Below are 17,500 nucleotides of genomic sequence, written 5' to 3'. Positions count from 1 at the left end.
ATCACCAAGCATGCCAGAAAAACAAACACCAAAGTGCGTTGCCATAGTGCCGTGTTTACATCATGATATTCCGAGAGTCGGTTCAATATGAACTCGGGCGAGACGTTGTTCAGTGACGTCACTGAACAGTTGCTTCGAAGCTCGCCGACTATGTGCTTCTTCTTCCTCTTCGCCCAGACAGGAACCATTGAGAATAACACCGGCACAAAACGGTCGGATCCACATGAATTATATATGCATATATATATATATATACATATATATATATATATATATATATATATATATATATATATATGTATGTATATGCTGGTACATTGTGACAAGTTGATGAAGGTGGAAAAGAAGTCACGGGTCTAGTTCCGAGTGTCTGAGTTTATTCCTGACCGGTTTCGCTCTATGCTTCTTCAAAAGAGCGAAACCGGTCAGGAATAAACTCAGGAACTCGGAACTAGTCCCGTGACTTCTTTTTCCACCTTCATCATATATATATACATCTATATATATATATATATATATATATATTATATATATATATATATATATATATACTGTATATATACATATGTAAACATATATGTATATATATATATATATATATATATATATATATATATATATATATATATACAAAAAAAATTAAATCTAATTTGGAGTAGGGTGGGGGGCATGGGTTGCCCATTGAGCTGCGAAGGCCGGATTCCAGTTCTCCGAAATGCAATATTGAAAAAAAAGACAAGAAAAATTAATACAAAAAAAATTGGGGAACCATTTTTTTCATGTTTCTATGTGGACTTCCAAAGAGAAAAAAATATATAAAACCAATCAGATGATGGAGGTGTCTATATCTTTCTCTTACATTTCCCAAGCTTAATAAAAAATCACCCAACGTCAACCAGAATAAAATGTATGAGCTGTATCACTGTTGCTGAGGGGTTGACCAAGAATAGAGTGGAGACCCACCCTGAGCTGAATAAAATAGCCTGGCGCCAAAAAGTCTGAAACATTTCAAAGACGTCAGTATTATAACAAGGCACCTCCACTTTCCAGTATCCTGCCTCCATGTGATACTAATCAGTCAAGAGACCCATATGATTAAAAAAAAAATCCCCTTTGCCTATTTCAGTATATTGTTATGTATGCTGCATTTAATAGAAGAGACATTGGTTCTATTATGCCTGTCGATTGATGATTTATATTCACTTTGACCCAACCCTTCAGCAGCCAGTGTCAGAACTCTTTACGCCTGACACACATCAGGAGGTTTTATTCAGCTAATGAAAAACCTACACAATGACCTAGACCAGTGGTCCCCAAACTTTTACAAGCGGCCGGCCACTTCCCTCGTTGAAAATACAATGCCGGACGCAAAATGAAAATAGAAATAATAATAATAGTAATAATGAGAATAATAGTAATAATAATAATAATGATAATAATGATAATAATAATAATAATAATAATAATAATAATAATAATAATAATAATAATAATAATAATAATAATAATAATAATAATAATAATAATAATAATAATAATAATAATAATAATAATAATGATAATAATAATAATAATAATAATAATAATAATAATAATAATAATAATAATAATAATAATAATAATAATAATAATAATAATAATAATAATAATAATAATAATAATGATAGTAACAATAATAATAATAATAATAATAATAATAATAACAATAATGACGATAATAATAATAATGATAATAATAATAATAATAATAATAATAGTAATAGTAATAATGAGAATAATAGTAATAATAATAATAATGATAAAAACAATAATAGTAATAATGATAGTAACAATAATAATAATAATAATAATAATAATAATAATAATAATAATAATAATAATAATAATAATAATAATAATGATAATAATAATGATAATGATAATAATAGTGATAATGATAATAATAATAATAATAATAATAATGATAATAGTAATAATAATAATAATGTTAATAATAATAATAATAATTCACACGTTTTTTTTTCCATCTAAACACAAGTTGATATTATAAAAACCTCTTTATCTCTGGTGAACCCTTGCGGGACCACTACCATAGACCAACACACAGCCTATATCAGCATTTCCCAACCTTTTCCGACTATAGCACCCCCTCTTGCCATGTCTAAGCAGTCCAGCACCCCTATCTTGTTATTAGAAGGATAAAAGAAAGTGAAGTGAAAGTGAAGCTTGATGTTTTATTTTCTTGATTCCTTAGAACTGAAACAAATTGACAATATTGTTTGTAGAAGAAATAAGAATACAATAGAAAAATAAAATAGCATGGAAAAGGCAAATATGTACAACTGGGTAATCTATTATACATATAGCAATGTGATTGTTGTGTGTATTACTTTCCAGCACCCCCTACAATTGATTTCAGCACCCCCAAGGGGGTGTTAGCACCCCAGGTTGGGGTGCTATATGCTTCCTGTGTCACCTGCATGTTCCACTTCGTTTGTCGTCAAATTATTTAAATTATCTGTAGCTGCGTATCCCACCACCGTTCAACTAAAGTACAGGACGTCAACTGTCTCATCTATCTCAACTCCGCTTTCTTCATTTATCTCAATTCTCTCTGGTCGACTTCCCCCTTCCCTGCTTCGTTACATATTCATTCCTCAAGTCCCTGCGGGACTCGACTCTAAGCAGACCAAGTCTCCACTTTTGTCGAAAATGGAGGCGACGTGACGTCACGTGGCCTTCAGAGAGGTGTGACTTCACAGACGATACTAGGAACTAGCTAACTCACCCTTGAGAACTCCTAGAATATGACCAGTTAGGTGACATCGAACATCTGGCAACGTGTTGTTATTGTTGTTATGGTTGGCGTTCACATGAAATGTTGTAAATAAATTGAAACTATAAAACGTTTTTGATGACGTATTGCTATGAAATTCTAACACGTTTTTGAGTTCCGTATTTTAATTGTGTGTACGTTTTTTCACTGAGATCTGTTACGCCATTTTGGTTATATATACATTTATTTCAAAAAAATCATATACAGAGGGTCCGTTTCTGAGTGCCGTGCGCAGAAGCCCCGCCCCTTTTGATAGCTTCGATGATTACTGCTCCGTGATTGGTGGGAACTATTGCAGTCTGAACGAAAACGCGTATTCTCGCATCACTCCCCATAAATATTGTTGTGCCAATGAATATTTGCAACAAGCACAACTATCAATAACTTGCAAGGGGAAAGCATTGGGGCAAACTATTCTGTCCAGGCAGACGCCTGGACCCTGATGAAATATGAACCAATGAATATAGAGATATAAAAATAGATAAATGAGTGACTGAATAAGGAATAAATGATAAATAAATAAGCAAGATAATTAGATGAATGAAGGAATGAAGATAAGTACGTAGGTAAATAAATTGATTAATAATTAGATAAATAAATAGATAAACGAGGAAATGAATATATGAATAAATGATAAATACACAAATAAATAAATGAGTAAATAAACAAATAAATAAGTGAACAGGTAAACAAATTAATAAATAGTAAATAAATATATTAATTGATAAATAAATAAATAAATAAATAGATAAGTAAACATATATGCAAATATATAAGTAAATAAATAAATAAATAGAAAAATAAGAGACTGAATAACAAGATCAATAAATGAGTGAATAAAGAAACCAATAGATAAACAACACAATCAATTAATAAACAAAACATATAATGCTTTATAATACATCGACTGAGTGTATGACTGAATCCTAACATTTCCAACTGTATCACATGTGATCATTCCTGTGAGACAATTTTGTTATGATATTTGGCTGCGTGGATAGTTGCCTCTTCCTACTCGTCAATTAGATTTACAATATTACTTAACGAACTTTGACTACGCGAATGACGAAACTGTTTCTTCCTATATCATGACCAAAGCCTGAATAGCCTGAATTCACTGTTTCTTGTGCGTCAGTATCCAGTGTAAAAGATGAACAAATTAATCAAAATTAAATAGAATAAGATAAAGTAAAATAAGATTAGATAACATGAAATAAGATAAAATTAAATAAAGTACAGTAAGATAAAGTAAAATTAAATAAAGAAATTTAAATTAGAATATATAAAATAAAATGAAATGAAATAAAATAAAATAAAAGGTCAAATAAAATAACATAAAACAAAATAAAAAATAAAGTAAAAATGAAAGGAGCCTCTGTGCCAAGTCATCACGAACATCCACTGTTTTCCCTTTACCGTGTGTACAATTCCACTGCACTGATACACTTACGCCAGGAAGCTCTTAGCAAACTTTAGAAGACGTCACCTATTCCTTATGTGCGTGGATAGCTCACAGCAGTCCTCGATGAGCGTTGGGTACCGAGTAAGTGTCTTTATATTCACGAGGCGGGGTCAATATCGACCGTACCACATTGGAACTCCCAATAGAGATGTACGTTGGTCCTGTACTGAAACTATAAAGGATATATTTTGGTACAAAATGCGTTGTCGTGTTTGTTCTTATCTTTCAATTGTGGCACACCCAACAAATGTTGTTGGAGCGAATTGTTGTCTGAACGGTGTGTGTGTGTGTGTGTGTGTGTGTGTGTGTGTGTGTGTGTGTGTGTGTGTGTGTGTGTGTGTGTGTGTGTGTGTGTGTGTGTGTGTGTGTGTGTGTGTGTGTGTGTGTGTGTGTGTGTGTGTGTGTGTGTGTGTGTGTGTGTGTGTGTGTGTGTGTGTGTGTGTGTGTGTGATTCACCTTGGTCATTGGATCACGTGTTGGACTCGTGATCGATAGCTATTTCCCTCCCTGAAGAGAGCTCAGAGCTCTTATGATCGATCTATGGGCAATGCTATGACCTTACACGCACACACACACCCAACTCCCCGCCCACGAGAGTTGGAATAACGACTTGAAGCGCAGCGATACTGAAATAATTTCAGCCCTGGGCAGGATTCGAACCAGATACCGCCGGCACCCCCGTACTGACAGTCTGAGACTCTACCAACCGCGCCACCGAGTCGTGTGTGTGTGTGTGTGTGTGTGTGTGTGTGTGTGTGTGTGTGTGTGTGTGTGTGTGTGTGTGTGTGTGTGTGTGTGTGTGTGTGTGTGTGTGTGTGTGTGTGTGTGTGTGTGTGTGTGTGTGTGTGTGTGTGTGTGTGTGTGTGTGTGTGTGTGTGTGTGTGTGTGGTGTGTGTGTGTGTGTGTGTATTCACTTGGTCTTTGGATCACGTGTTCGACTCGTGATCGACAGCTATTTCCCTCCTGGAAGAGAGCTCAGAGCTCGTGGGTCCGATCAATGGGTAATGCTATGACCTTTCACGCACACACACCCCCAACTCCCCCGCCCACGAGAGTCAGAGTAACGACCCAAAGCGCAGCTGTACCGAAATAATTTCGGCCCTGGGCAGGATTCGAACCAAGCACTACGCGCACCACCATGCTAATAGTTCATCGCTCTACCAACTGTGTGTGTGTGTGTGTGTGTGTGTGTGTGTGTGTGTGTGTGTGTGTGTGTGTGTAATTGTGGTACACAAAAATGAGCAACGTTTGTAGGGTCCTGTCTCTTATTCTCCAATTATCATACCAGTGTATCTGTGTGTACATTTGAAGGTTTTCCTGCAAACAATTATTGTTTAAGGTAACAGTAGCCTTATAGTTAAAAATCTTTATTTTCATTTTCTATTTTCCTTGTTGGGGCTCGCTCTTCAGCGGGAAATTTGATACAGGAGCTGAGCCGACATCACGTTGAAACAGCTTAAGGTTACCTTAACGACATTTTGTTGTATAAAAAAAAATCAAAGATTTTTTTCAAGTCACGTATTCTTAACAAAATGGGTAAAATTGAAAAGATTATTAAATTGGGAAAGGTAAGAAGGAAGCAATGTTTGTGAAGATAAACTGGTCAGCTTTAGTATCCGTGGTCTCGTAGCCAACCGTGGGGACGTCTTTGTTGCAGTTTGCTGGCATGGCGAGCCGTGGGAAAGTAACCAGCAATTAGGAAGAAATTAATGTACTTTTAACACAATGGGTTACTGGGTTGTTTGGCTTATGTGTCTTGATGAGTCCGTACATATATGGAAGAGAAGGTGAGATGGAAGAAAATTGCTTAATCAAAACATCTTCCCCTTTTAACAACAACTTAATTTTTTTGTTAAACTGAGTATTAACAATATTTAGGGGATTATTCCTAAGTTTAACATATGTGGTCTCATCGGACAAAAGGTCATGCATTTTAGACAGGTAGTCAACTCTGTTCAAAATAACCACCGAAAAGAGGTTACTAAGTAATATTTTACCATCTCAGGCTGTTTGGTACAGATATGTAGATGATGTTTTATGCCTGTGGCCTTCTACAGAAAATTTGGACACATTTTTAGTTTCACTTAATAACTTAGCTCCTTCTATTAATTTTACAGTAGAATCAGAAATTGATTGTAAATTGCCTTTTCTTGATTGTCTTATTCATAGAGAAGGCAATAGTTTTAAATTCAGTATTTATAGGAAACCTACTAATGTAAAGTCATATGTCCACTACTACTCTGGTCACCACAACAAAGTCAAATATTCAGTGTTCTCCTCAATGTTTTTACGTGCTCTACGCATATGCAGCCCGGAATTTATTGATGAGGAATTTGAAAATATTTTCAACATTGGTTTAAGCTTAAAGTACCCTAAGACTTTTATAAATAACGCTCTCAAAAAAGCCAAGAAAACTTTTTATAGAAATCAACCTGCACCTCCCTTTGAAACCAAGAATCTTTTAGTCTTGCCATTTAGTGAAAGTCTTTCTCAGATTCCTCATTTACTCAAAACATGGAATGTTAATGTAGTCTTCAACAATTCATGCACATTCAAGAAATTGATTATTAAGAATTCTCCAAAAAATTCATGTGGCTGCATATACAAGGTTCCTTGTAAAGATTGTGGGAATTTTTATGTAGGGCAAACAGGTAAAGATCTCTCAACTAGAATAAAGCAACATAAATATAGTGTCAGAACAGGACAAGACTCTAATGCTTTATTTGTGCACATGAGGGATCATAATCATTGTATAGACTGGACTAAGGCATCGTCAATTTTATCATGTAATCCTGTTGTTAACAGGAACATCATTGAAAGTAGCCTTATCAAACAAACTGAGTCAGTCAATTTGAACATAAGTAATGGTTTGTATAAATTAGATAATTACATAATTAAGAACATTTGTAAACAATTCGGTATAGGAGATTTTGGTTAACCCCAAGAGTGGACAAATGGCATGGTTCCGTGTGGGACCTTGTGACCTCTCCTAATTTTCCGTGTGGTGCCTTGTGACCTCTCCTATATTTTTTCGTATGACGGCTTGTCACCTCTCCTAGGTTTACACTTTTCCGTTTATATTATCTTTGTATTGTACTTTTGTCTGTATTCTCCCCTGAGGATGTGAATTACACGAAAGCGCTTGGAATTTCTGTGTTTCTTTTTCTTAAGTGGTTACCAGCATTTTTCTGATCACGTGTTCAAGTGATTTATTTGCAAATATATATATATACACACCACTACGGAGGTCCGGGTTCAAATCCCGCCCAGGGCTGAAATAATTTCAGTATCGCTGTGCTGCGAGCCGTTACTCCAACTCTCGTGGGTGGGGAGTTCGGGGGGGGATGCGTATGTAAAGTCACAGCATTATCCATAGACTGGTTATATATGAGCTCTAAGCTCTCTTCCGGGAGGGAAATAGCTGTCGATCACGAGTTCAGCACGTGATCCAAGAACATGGTGAATCACACACACACACATATATATACTATATACATATATATATATATACACGTATATATATATATATATATATATATATATATACACACGTATATATATACACACACATATATATATACGTACACAACAACTTGCCCACCAGAGTTGGAGTGCCGCCTCACAGTGTCTGTGTGCCCATGTGTGTGCATGATCAGACTCAACCTTGTAGGGGTTGATTGCTTCTGAAAAATAAATTGTCTGATGTTATGCGGAACAAAGCAAATGAATATGAACACCATACGTGTGTTCATCGACATAGTTGAACACCAAAGCTGTCATGACACCTTTTGATTTTTTTTTTCAAAATATAACAAAAGAACGAGAATGGCCAACCAAGACAGGAGGGATGTCGCCAAATAATTTTATTCAGCTAAAAGAAACCTCCGTCAGTCACAGGTTTAAGGGGTTGAAATTTATTTCGGTTAACCTTATTCACGGGAGGCTAAACCTTTTGCACCTCAATGGAATTAAGTGAAAATATTTTTTTCTATTTTTCTGTTGTCAAAACTCGTTCCCAAACTTTTAAGCTCTTTTCTTTTACAAGTCCACCCGAGTCTCCACCTTCTTTTTTTGAAAAAGGATTATCTCCTTTAAAAAATAATAAAAAATAAAAAGTTATAAATAAGAAGATATAAAAATATTATAAATCACGCAAATACTTGAATTATTTTATTCTGGCTAGGCGCTTTTAATCACGTGTATAATATTATTAATATGACTGGCGCCAGGCTATTCTATCAATCTATGTATAAGTTCACGAGCAACAAACTCCGTTTCGACACATTCGGACACAGAACCAACTTCATTCAGATTACAGAATTCCCAGGGCCTCGACCAGACGCGTGCTGAGGCCACTAGGCCTGGAGTGGAAGAGTCAGACAAAAGCCGATCAGCAGGAAACGCAGCAAAAGTGGGGAACCCGCCCGCCGCCAGACACAATGAATAAATCCTTTCGGAGGCGGGCAGGGACGGGGGAGGGGAAGCCCTGGCTGCAGTCTATCAGTTTTAGAACACCGGGAAGGGGAACGGGATTAAGATGCACACGCACGCGCGCGCGTGCACACACACACACACACACACACACATACACACACACACACACACACACGAGCACGCACGCACGCACGCACACACACACACGAACACGCACGCACGCACGCACACACACACACACACACACACACACACATTTATACACACACTCACACACACACACACACACACACACACACACACATACACACGCATGTACGCACGCACGCGTGCGCCCACACCCCATATATATATATACTGCATATATATATATATATATATATATATATATATGTATATATATATGTATATATGTATATATATATACACACATATATATATACATATACTGTATATATATATATATATATATATATATATATATATGTAATTAATCAACCACAATACACTTTAATTCTAAGCCATCAACATCGAGACCCCTAGGAGGCTATATGATATATATATATATATATATATTTTTATATATATATATATATATATATATATATATATATATATATATATATATATATATGTATATATATACATACATACCATACATACATACATACATACATACATACACATATATATACATATATATATATATATATGTATATATATATGTATGTATGTATGTATGTATGTATGTATGTATGTATGTATGTATGTATGTATGTATGTATGTATGTATGTATGTATGTATATAGATAGATAGTAAAAGAAAATTGAGAAAAAGGGAGATAAGCCAGTTGTTGTTTGCTAACGACATTGCACTTGTGGAGAGCGATTAAGGAAGATAGTGACAGAGTTTGGGAAGGTGTGCGAAAGAAGGAAGTTGAACATAAATGTGGGTAAAAGTAAGGTGATGAGATGTACAAGGGGAGAAAGTAGCAGCAGACTGGAAGCGAGTATTAAGGGAGAGAGACTGGAGGAAGTGGATAGTTTTAGATACTTGGGTGCAAATGTGGCGGGAAAGAGAGGAGTGGAGGTGGAGGTAGAATGTAGATTGAGAGAAGCGAGTAAATGCCTTGGTGGATTAAAAAGTGTAACGAGAAGTGGAAATGAATGCTAAGAGAAGATTGTATGAAGGAGTGATTGTGCCGACAGTTTTATATAGGGCAGAAACATGGAACATAAGAGGGGAAGAGGAGAGAAGTTTGAATATGTTTGAGATGAAATGCCTGAGAACAATGACAAGGGTTACTGGGTTGGATAGAGTGAGAAAAGAGAAATGAGGAGATGAGGGGGAGAACGGGGGTGGAAAGGGAGTTGAGAGATAGGGTTGATGAAAGAGTATTGTGATGATTTGGACACATGGAAAGAATGAGTGAAGAAAGATTAGTAAAAGAGGTATGAAAGGCAGAGATGGAAGGATTTAACATGAGGGGGCGACCAAGAATGAGATGGATGGATGGAGTAAAAGGGGCATTGGGAAAGAGGAGAATGTCTGTTGAAGAAGGAAGGGAAAAGACAGAAGATAGGGGTGAGTGGAGAATGGTTGTGTATGGATGATGATGTGATGCATGGAAGGGAATGGGCGGGGGATGGAGGGTGAGGGAGTAAATGTGAATGATATTTTGGCGTAGCCCGAAGGGATTTCTCCCAGTCTTCCCTTTTTTTTTTTTTTTTTTTTTGCTTTTTTGCATGAGGGGACGGAGAAGGGGGTCGCCTTAGACCACTCGACCAACTGACGATCAGTTGGTCGAGTGGTCTAAGGCGGGCGTTATGGAGCCTCTCTTGGGTCCAGAAGCAGCGGGTTCGAATCCTCTGCGTGACTGTCTTGGAGATTGTCTGATATACATACATATACATATACATATATATATATATATATATATATATATATATGTATGTATATATATATACTGGTATAAATGGGCAGTAAGTTCTCGTGTAGACATGTTTGATTAAAGACCGCAGCTAATTCTGTATCCACTATCTTCTTGGACTATTTGTCCAAAATTGACCACATCCTCTCCTATACTTCTAAATTCAAGAATATTTCATGTGACCCCCACCGACAAACTAAAAGTCAAAGTTAAAAAATTAATCGCAGCTAACAATGCAGTCATGGACCACCTGCATATCCCTCGCAACTCCGGCGAATTCTCTCCTAGATATATTTACGGCAATGTCAGAAAACACAAGACCAACTCCCTTATCCGCCAGATCATCTCACAAATCCCCATTTCTACATATGAACTTGCCAAACGGCTTAATAGTGTCATAACCCCATACACCCCCAAAGAAATACTCCCCGAAATTGACAAATAAATTTGTCGACATTCTACGCAGTAAACAACCCCAAGGAACAATGGCTTCCCTGGACATGGAATCGTTATTCTCACATGTCCCAATTCTTCCCATTATTGAAATAATCCTCAATAGTGTGTACCGTCACCCTGAACTGCCTCCACCTAAAATCCCGGAAAAATTAGGAAGAATCTGCTTCTTGTCTGCACGACGGAAGCTCCATTTTAGCCCCACAGGCCAGTTATACCTGCAAGTAGAAGGTGACGCCATGGGTTCACCCATGCCGACTTCTGCATGTGCCACCCAGAGAACACAGTGTTATAAGACCCTGACTTAAAACCCTTCACCTATTGTAGATATTTTCATTGAAGTAAGGAATGAATCCCACCTGAGAGACTTAAAGCTAGCCATGGAAACAGCCTCTGTATTACATTTCACCTACGAACTCAACATACACAACAAGATCCCTTTCCTAGACATCCTCATCCACTCTCAAGACAACACATACAAGATCACTGTTTACAGGAAGAAGACCGACACTGGAAGATGCCTGAATGCCGCAAGTGAGTGCCCCTAGCGGTACAAACTTAGTGTCATTCGGGCATACCTTCGACGCGCATACAGGAATTGCTCCTCTTGGAAACTTTTCCACAGTGAAGTATCGCGCGTCAAACAGATACTTATCAATAACGGTTTTTTCAACTCCATCACAAGGAGACAAAACGTTTCGCCACCCGCACCATAACACAACACGAACAAAACAACACATCTTCCGCACACACAGTTTATTACAAAAATCAAATGACACCAGCATACAAAACAGACGAACGTATACTGAAAGAAATCGGTGCATGTAACGTTACATGCACCAACTCACACGACAAATTCATTCTAGTGAGATATCGTCACCCTCGTAAAGAAATTGCCTAAGCCATTTTTCGTCAGTTTCTGGATTTTTATTTCTTTATTTTTTTACATATTTTTAATTTGTTTATTTATTTTTTGTCTCAATCAATTTTTCATTGCTTCTTGTGGTACAATTCCCAATGTTTTATTTAGTGACTGAGTAGGTTAAAACTATGTTAGGAGGAACATTACGTACATTTATGATATAGAAAAACTTTTTTTTTTTTTTTTCCTGAAAAGTTGGACAAATGACTTAGGCACTTTCTTTATGAGGCTGGCGATACATGGGAGGGCCCGAGGACCATTACCGGCCACTGCGGGGCTGTGGGTAACTGAAAACATAATTAAAGTCACTGGGTGTATCAGTTCTACAATTACACTAAAAGAAAAGTCTTGACGACTTCATGTAAAATGAACATATATGTCAGTGTCAACATTAAAAACATTATAGTGGAGTGCCACACGTATCCACAGTGAACATCTATGGAAAATACGCACATACATACACACACGCACACACACACACACAGAGAGAGAGAGAGAGAGAGAGAGAGAGAGAGAGAGAGAGAGAGAGAAGACCTCGCCCTCTAAGGGGAGCATGCAATATGTTCCCGCAACAAATCCTAACTTGTGTTGATGTTATCCAACTCTCTTGAGATGAACTTTTATCATTGCTACCAAATGCGTTCCCAAGTCAGGCCTACCAAGCCTACCGAAACTCACAGAGCCCACAGGCGCTACTTTCCATACCCAACGAACTCTATATAAAGACTCTTTTTTGGTTACTATTTTACAATGGACGGTGAAATTTGTATTTGTAAGGGTTTGATGTTTTTAACGAGGAGTGAACCAAATCAAGATCAAACACCTGTTATAAGGAAGTGTCTTGAAATTCAATTTTTGAAAACTCATCACAAACAAGAAGGAAGAAAAATCAAGAACCTCGCAGTGGAAAGAAAGTCAAAGAATACCGTTGACAATTGCAATAGATAATTATATCTAATCATACAACACAAAACCTCTGTTTTTTTCCGGAAAGGTTTGTAAGCCTAGTAAATATCAAGAAAACATGTTTATAACCCCTTCAATACAGTGATGCACTTGATCTATTTTCGTGTTAGCAAAAAAAAAAAAAACTATTGAACAGCTAAGAAAGCGAACCCTATTCCGAACAAAGTTCAAAGCGACCGAGACCCACACCAAAATCTTTACAATTTTATCACCGAATTGAAGGGAGAATTACGAAACACGTCTGATATCTGCCCCGGACGGGAACGACCAAAACAAAAGCAGGGCTGCCAACATGAGACAGTTTCCGTTTTTTGTTCCTTCTCCTGCTGCGTTATAGTCCTTTTATATACAAAAAGAGGAACAATACCCTTCTGACCGACTGAACAGAACGAAGCAGACAATGAAAACAGGGCGAATAAAGAAAATGACGGAAATTAGAAAAACAGGTAAGTAAAAAAATTTATAGAGCGCGCAGATCTGTTCATATGTATATATATATATATATATATATATATATATATATATATATATATATATATATATATATATATATATATATATATATATAAATTAAACGTGTAAACACCATAAAGTATCATGATTAAATAAATATAACTGAAATAACACATCCGACATTTAAGAGTTTAATCTAGGGAGAGAATAACCCCCCCCTACCCTACCCCCCATAGCTGAATAAAATTGTATGGCGATAAACCAGAAAAGAAAATTCGAAAATTATATCGTTTCTGTCAACTGAATAAAAGTGCCCGGCTCTAGCCAAAACAAAATATATAAAAGATGTCAATTGGTCGATATTAATCCAAATATTCTGAAAACATTTCAATTTGCTGAATGAAATCGTCAGGCGCCAAACATAACAAAAGCTAGATCTCGTCGAAAGGGTTAATCTAGAAATTGTATAGAGTCTTCAGTTTCCTAATCATTTCTAGAAAAGTTTTGAGTTTAATTACACCACAAGCAAACGTTCACTGAGTTCCATTGTCAAAGTGATTTCATGATCCAAAAATGAAAACAAATTTGTCAGATTGTGTGTGTGTGTGTGTGTGTGTGTGTGTGTGTGTGTGTGTGTGTGTGTGTGTGTGTGTGTGTGTGTGTGTGTGTGTGTGTGTGTGTGTGTGTGTGTGTGTGTGTGTGTGTGTGTGTGTGTGTGTGTGTGTGTGTGTGTGTGTGTGTGTGTGTGTGTGTGTGTGTGTGTGTGTGTGTGTGTGTGTGTGTGTGTGTGTGTGTGTGTGTGTGTGTGTGCGTGCGCGTGTGTGTATGTGTGTTCCTGACAGTTGTTTGCTTCCGTTTAGACATCAGCAGCAGCTGTTTATCACCCGACCTCTTCTCTCGACCCAAATCCGTGACGCTTCCAAGGATCCCTCACCGCGGTCGCAGCCTCAGAAACGTTCTTGTGAAAGGTGCTCTAGATGCCTCATCAATTTGGCAACATTCTTTATCAATCATACAGTTAAATATATCAATTAAAAACTAATAACAGCAACATTTTTGAGAAGAATTGTGGAGTTTGACGGAGGTGTGACGGGTTTGTCGGTGTTAAGTAGGACCGCGTTCTTGAACCCCCTGTCATAAAGTGACACCCCAGAAAACGAATAAAATTGCCTGGCACTACTCACCACCCCATTCCCACGGAGTGAGAAGTGAGAAATCCCTGTAAAATTGCGGCAGAACTTTTTTTTTTTTTTTTTTAGGTCGACGTAGGGTCGCCTCCCCACCTAGCCAGGGCTGTCGGGAACTAACGCAGCAAGCCTGCATCGGTTCCCGGGACTCGAACTCAAGACCACCTGCTCGCGAGCTCAAGACGGTATCCATTTGGCTACCGCGCGGTGTTAGCCAGGATGAAATGTATAGAATAACCGACTATGGTGAAAACATCATTTTTCCCTCACAGACGAGCACTTTAACGACTGGGCCATCTTAACCCTGTTCCTTGCTAATCATCCGAAAGGCGTAAAGAACCCACGACTTTCAGTATCCGAGCAGAGTACTCTAACTCCTGGACCACCTCACTTCCCCAAAGGCCCTCAGCGTCTTACTCATCACCGTTCCACTAGTTCCATGACTAATGAGACCTCGAGGACGCTTTCTTGAAGACTCGCGAAGTCCCACAGGGTCTTGCTAATGATTCGAAAACGCGCGATCCGAAACACTTGAAGAGATTCCGATCTCGTATTACGAACTCATTTCAACTTCCCGGCCATTCCGGTTCTTAACGCTTCCAGGAAGACCAAAATCCAAAAACCAAAAAAAAGGGACCCCCCCCCCACAAAAAAAAAAAAAAAAAAGGAGAGTGGGAGAGGAACCTTTAGAGGAGTTTCAAGTTCTCCCGACGGAGACGTTGATTACCTGCCTCGCACAAGGAGGAGGAGGAGGATGGTCCTTGGCGAAGCTGTGTACGAAGTCGTGGTTGTGAGAGACGCTCCTTAAGTCGAAGTTCTGATTACGCTCAGATCCACGAGCCTTTCAAAAGGGGTCCCCGCCCCCGAACAAACGTATAACTGTCGCAAGACCTTTGGCAGCCTGTCGCACTCTTTAAGGAATTTTAAGTCTCTTGGTTTCGTTTAACCCATACACCAAGGTGACGTCTTTCTAAGTTTTCTTTAATCATGTTAGACGATTCTAACTAGCTGAGGGGGCGGATACGGGACGGATTTGGTGTCTCGGTTATCAAGAAGTGATGTGATGTGATGTGATGTAATGTGATGTGATGTGACATGATGTGACGTGATGTGATGTAAAGTAACGTGATGTGACGTGATGTGATGTGATGTGATGTGATGTGACATGACGTGATGTGACGTGATATTATGTGGTGTGATGTGATGTGACGTGATGTGCTGTGATGTGATGTGATGTGATGTGATGTGATGTGATGTGACATGATGTGATGTGACATGATGTCATGTGATGTGATGTGATGTGATGTGATGTGATGTGATGTGATGTGTAGGAGACACAAGATGTGTAAGATATATAAGAGACACCTCGGGAGGATGAGACATGGGAACAAGAATATATGTTTACTCGTGTTCTTCAAGGTGTTTGTATGCGTATGTGTGCGTGCGTCCGTGCCTACACGCTCTTATAAGCGCGCGCAAACGTACATAAACATCAGTGTACTTTAATATTCATATAGTGGTTTATGAACACGAGCTTAGCGTTCATCCAAGGGCAATGTGTACACAGACGCCGTGTACACACGCACACACACACACACGTACAAGCACATGTACACACAGGGGTTGTGTACAAAAGACCCTCCTCGCAGCAGCGCCTCGTGAGTCTAGCAGCAAGGAACCCTCCGACCTTACTTAGACTTGAGTTAAATACTCCCACCCCCACTCCTTCCCAGTTACCAACTTTGCAACCTCCCCCCTCCCCCTCTCCCCCCTCCCCCCATCCACACCCAGGTACACAAATCCCCTTTGCCCTAACCTCTCCCCCCCTCCCCACCGCACCTCCCACGCCCTCGTTGGTGCCTCAATATTGGCACTGCCTCCTCAGTAGACACCTCAATGCCCTTGGTGTGTATTCTCGTGTATACAAGCTAATCCTGGGGTTGCCGGTTTGTAAGCCTTCTTCCTCATCCTTCTCCTCCTCATCTTCTTCCTTCTCCTCCTCCTCTCCCTCCTCCTCTTCCTTCCCATCCTCCTCCTACTCCCCTTCTCTTCCTCCTAAACATTTTTTTCCAGCCTCTCTTTCCTCTTCTTCTTCTTCCATCTGCCGTCCCCCCCTTCTCATCCTCCTCCTTTTCTTCCTCCTCCTTCTCTTTCCCGGCCTTTACTTCTTCATCTTACTCTTCCTTCTTCTATTCCTCTTTCACCACCTCCCTATCATCTCCTTATTCTCACCCTCTTCCTTCTCCTTCTCCTTCTCCTTCTCTGCCTCCACTCCTTCCATCACCTTCCCCATTTTCTCCTCCTTCTCCTCTTCCTCCTCTTTCTCTTTATTTTCATATGCCACCTCCTCTTCCTCGTCTTTCTTCTTTTTTCATCCAATTCTAAGATGTGCCTCCTTCTTGACCTCCTCCTCTTTCTCCTTCTCGTCCTCTGCCTATTTCTTCTCCCTGTTTTCTCCCTATTCCTTCTCCCCTTCTTCCTGCATTGCTTCCTCGTCTATTGTGTCTTCCTCATCCCTCTCCTTGACCTTTCCTTTCTCCTCCTACTCCTCTTCACTGTTCTCTTTTTTCCTCTTCTTCTTCTATTCCTCCTTTATTTCCTCTTCCTCGTCCTCCGCCCCCTTCTCCTCCTTCTTCTTCTCCTCTTCCCACTTTCTGCTCCACCTTTTCTTTTCGTTCCTCCTCGTACTCCTCTCCTTTCCTTCTTCCTCCACTCTCTTCTCACCTTCTCCTTCTCGTCCTTCACCACTTCCTCCCTCCTATCCACCTCCTCCTCCTCTATCCACCTCCCCCTCCCTTCTTTCCCCCGTCGTCCTTCTCCACCCTTTTCACTGCTCCCTTTCCCTCTTCCTTTTCT

General features: G+C 38.8%; 1 protein-coding gene across 4 annotated transcripts in view; it reads left to right on the top strand.

Annotated features, from left to right (window-relative positions):
* LOC143023538 (uncharacterized) overlaps positions 1-17,500 on the top strand; it is a 323,015-nt gene that overhangs the window by 201,822 nt on the left and 103,693 nt on the right. The window contains exon 1 of one of the 4 annotated variants that reach the window (XM_076182098.1): positions 13,421-13,450. The exons of the other annotated variants lie outside the window; for them this stretch is intronic. Within the exon in view, the coding sequence (XP_076038213.1) occupies positions 13,429-13,450 (22 nt within the window). The 5' untranslated portion in view covers positions 13,421-13,428. Of the gene's footprint in view, positions 1-13,420; positions 13,451-17,500 lie in introns of those variants that run through there. 4 annotated transcript variants of the gene reach the window in all.

Source organism: Oratosquilla oratoria, chromosome 3, assembly GCF_046742065.1.
Source record: "Oratosquilla oratoria isolate Oo_2021 chromosome 3, ASM4674206v1, whole genome shotgun sequence".
NCBI classification, from domain to species: domain Eukaryota; kingdom Metazoa; phylum Arthropoda; class Malacostraca; order Stomatopoda; family Squillidae; genus Oratosquilla; species Oratosquilla oratoria.
This window is presented reverse-complemented; position numbering and strand designations above follow the sequence as displayed.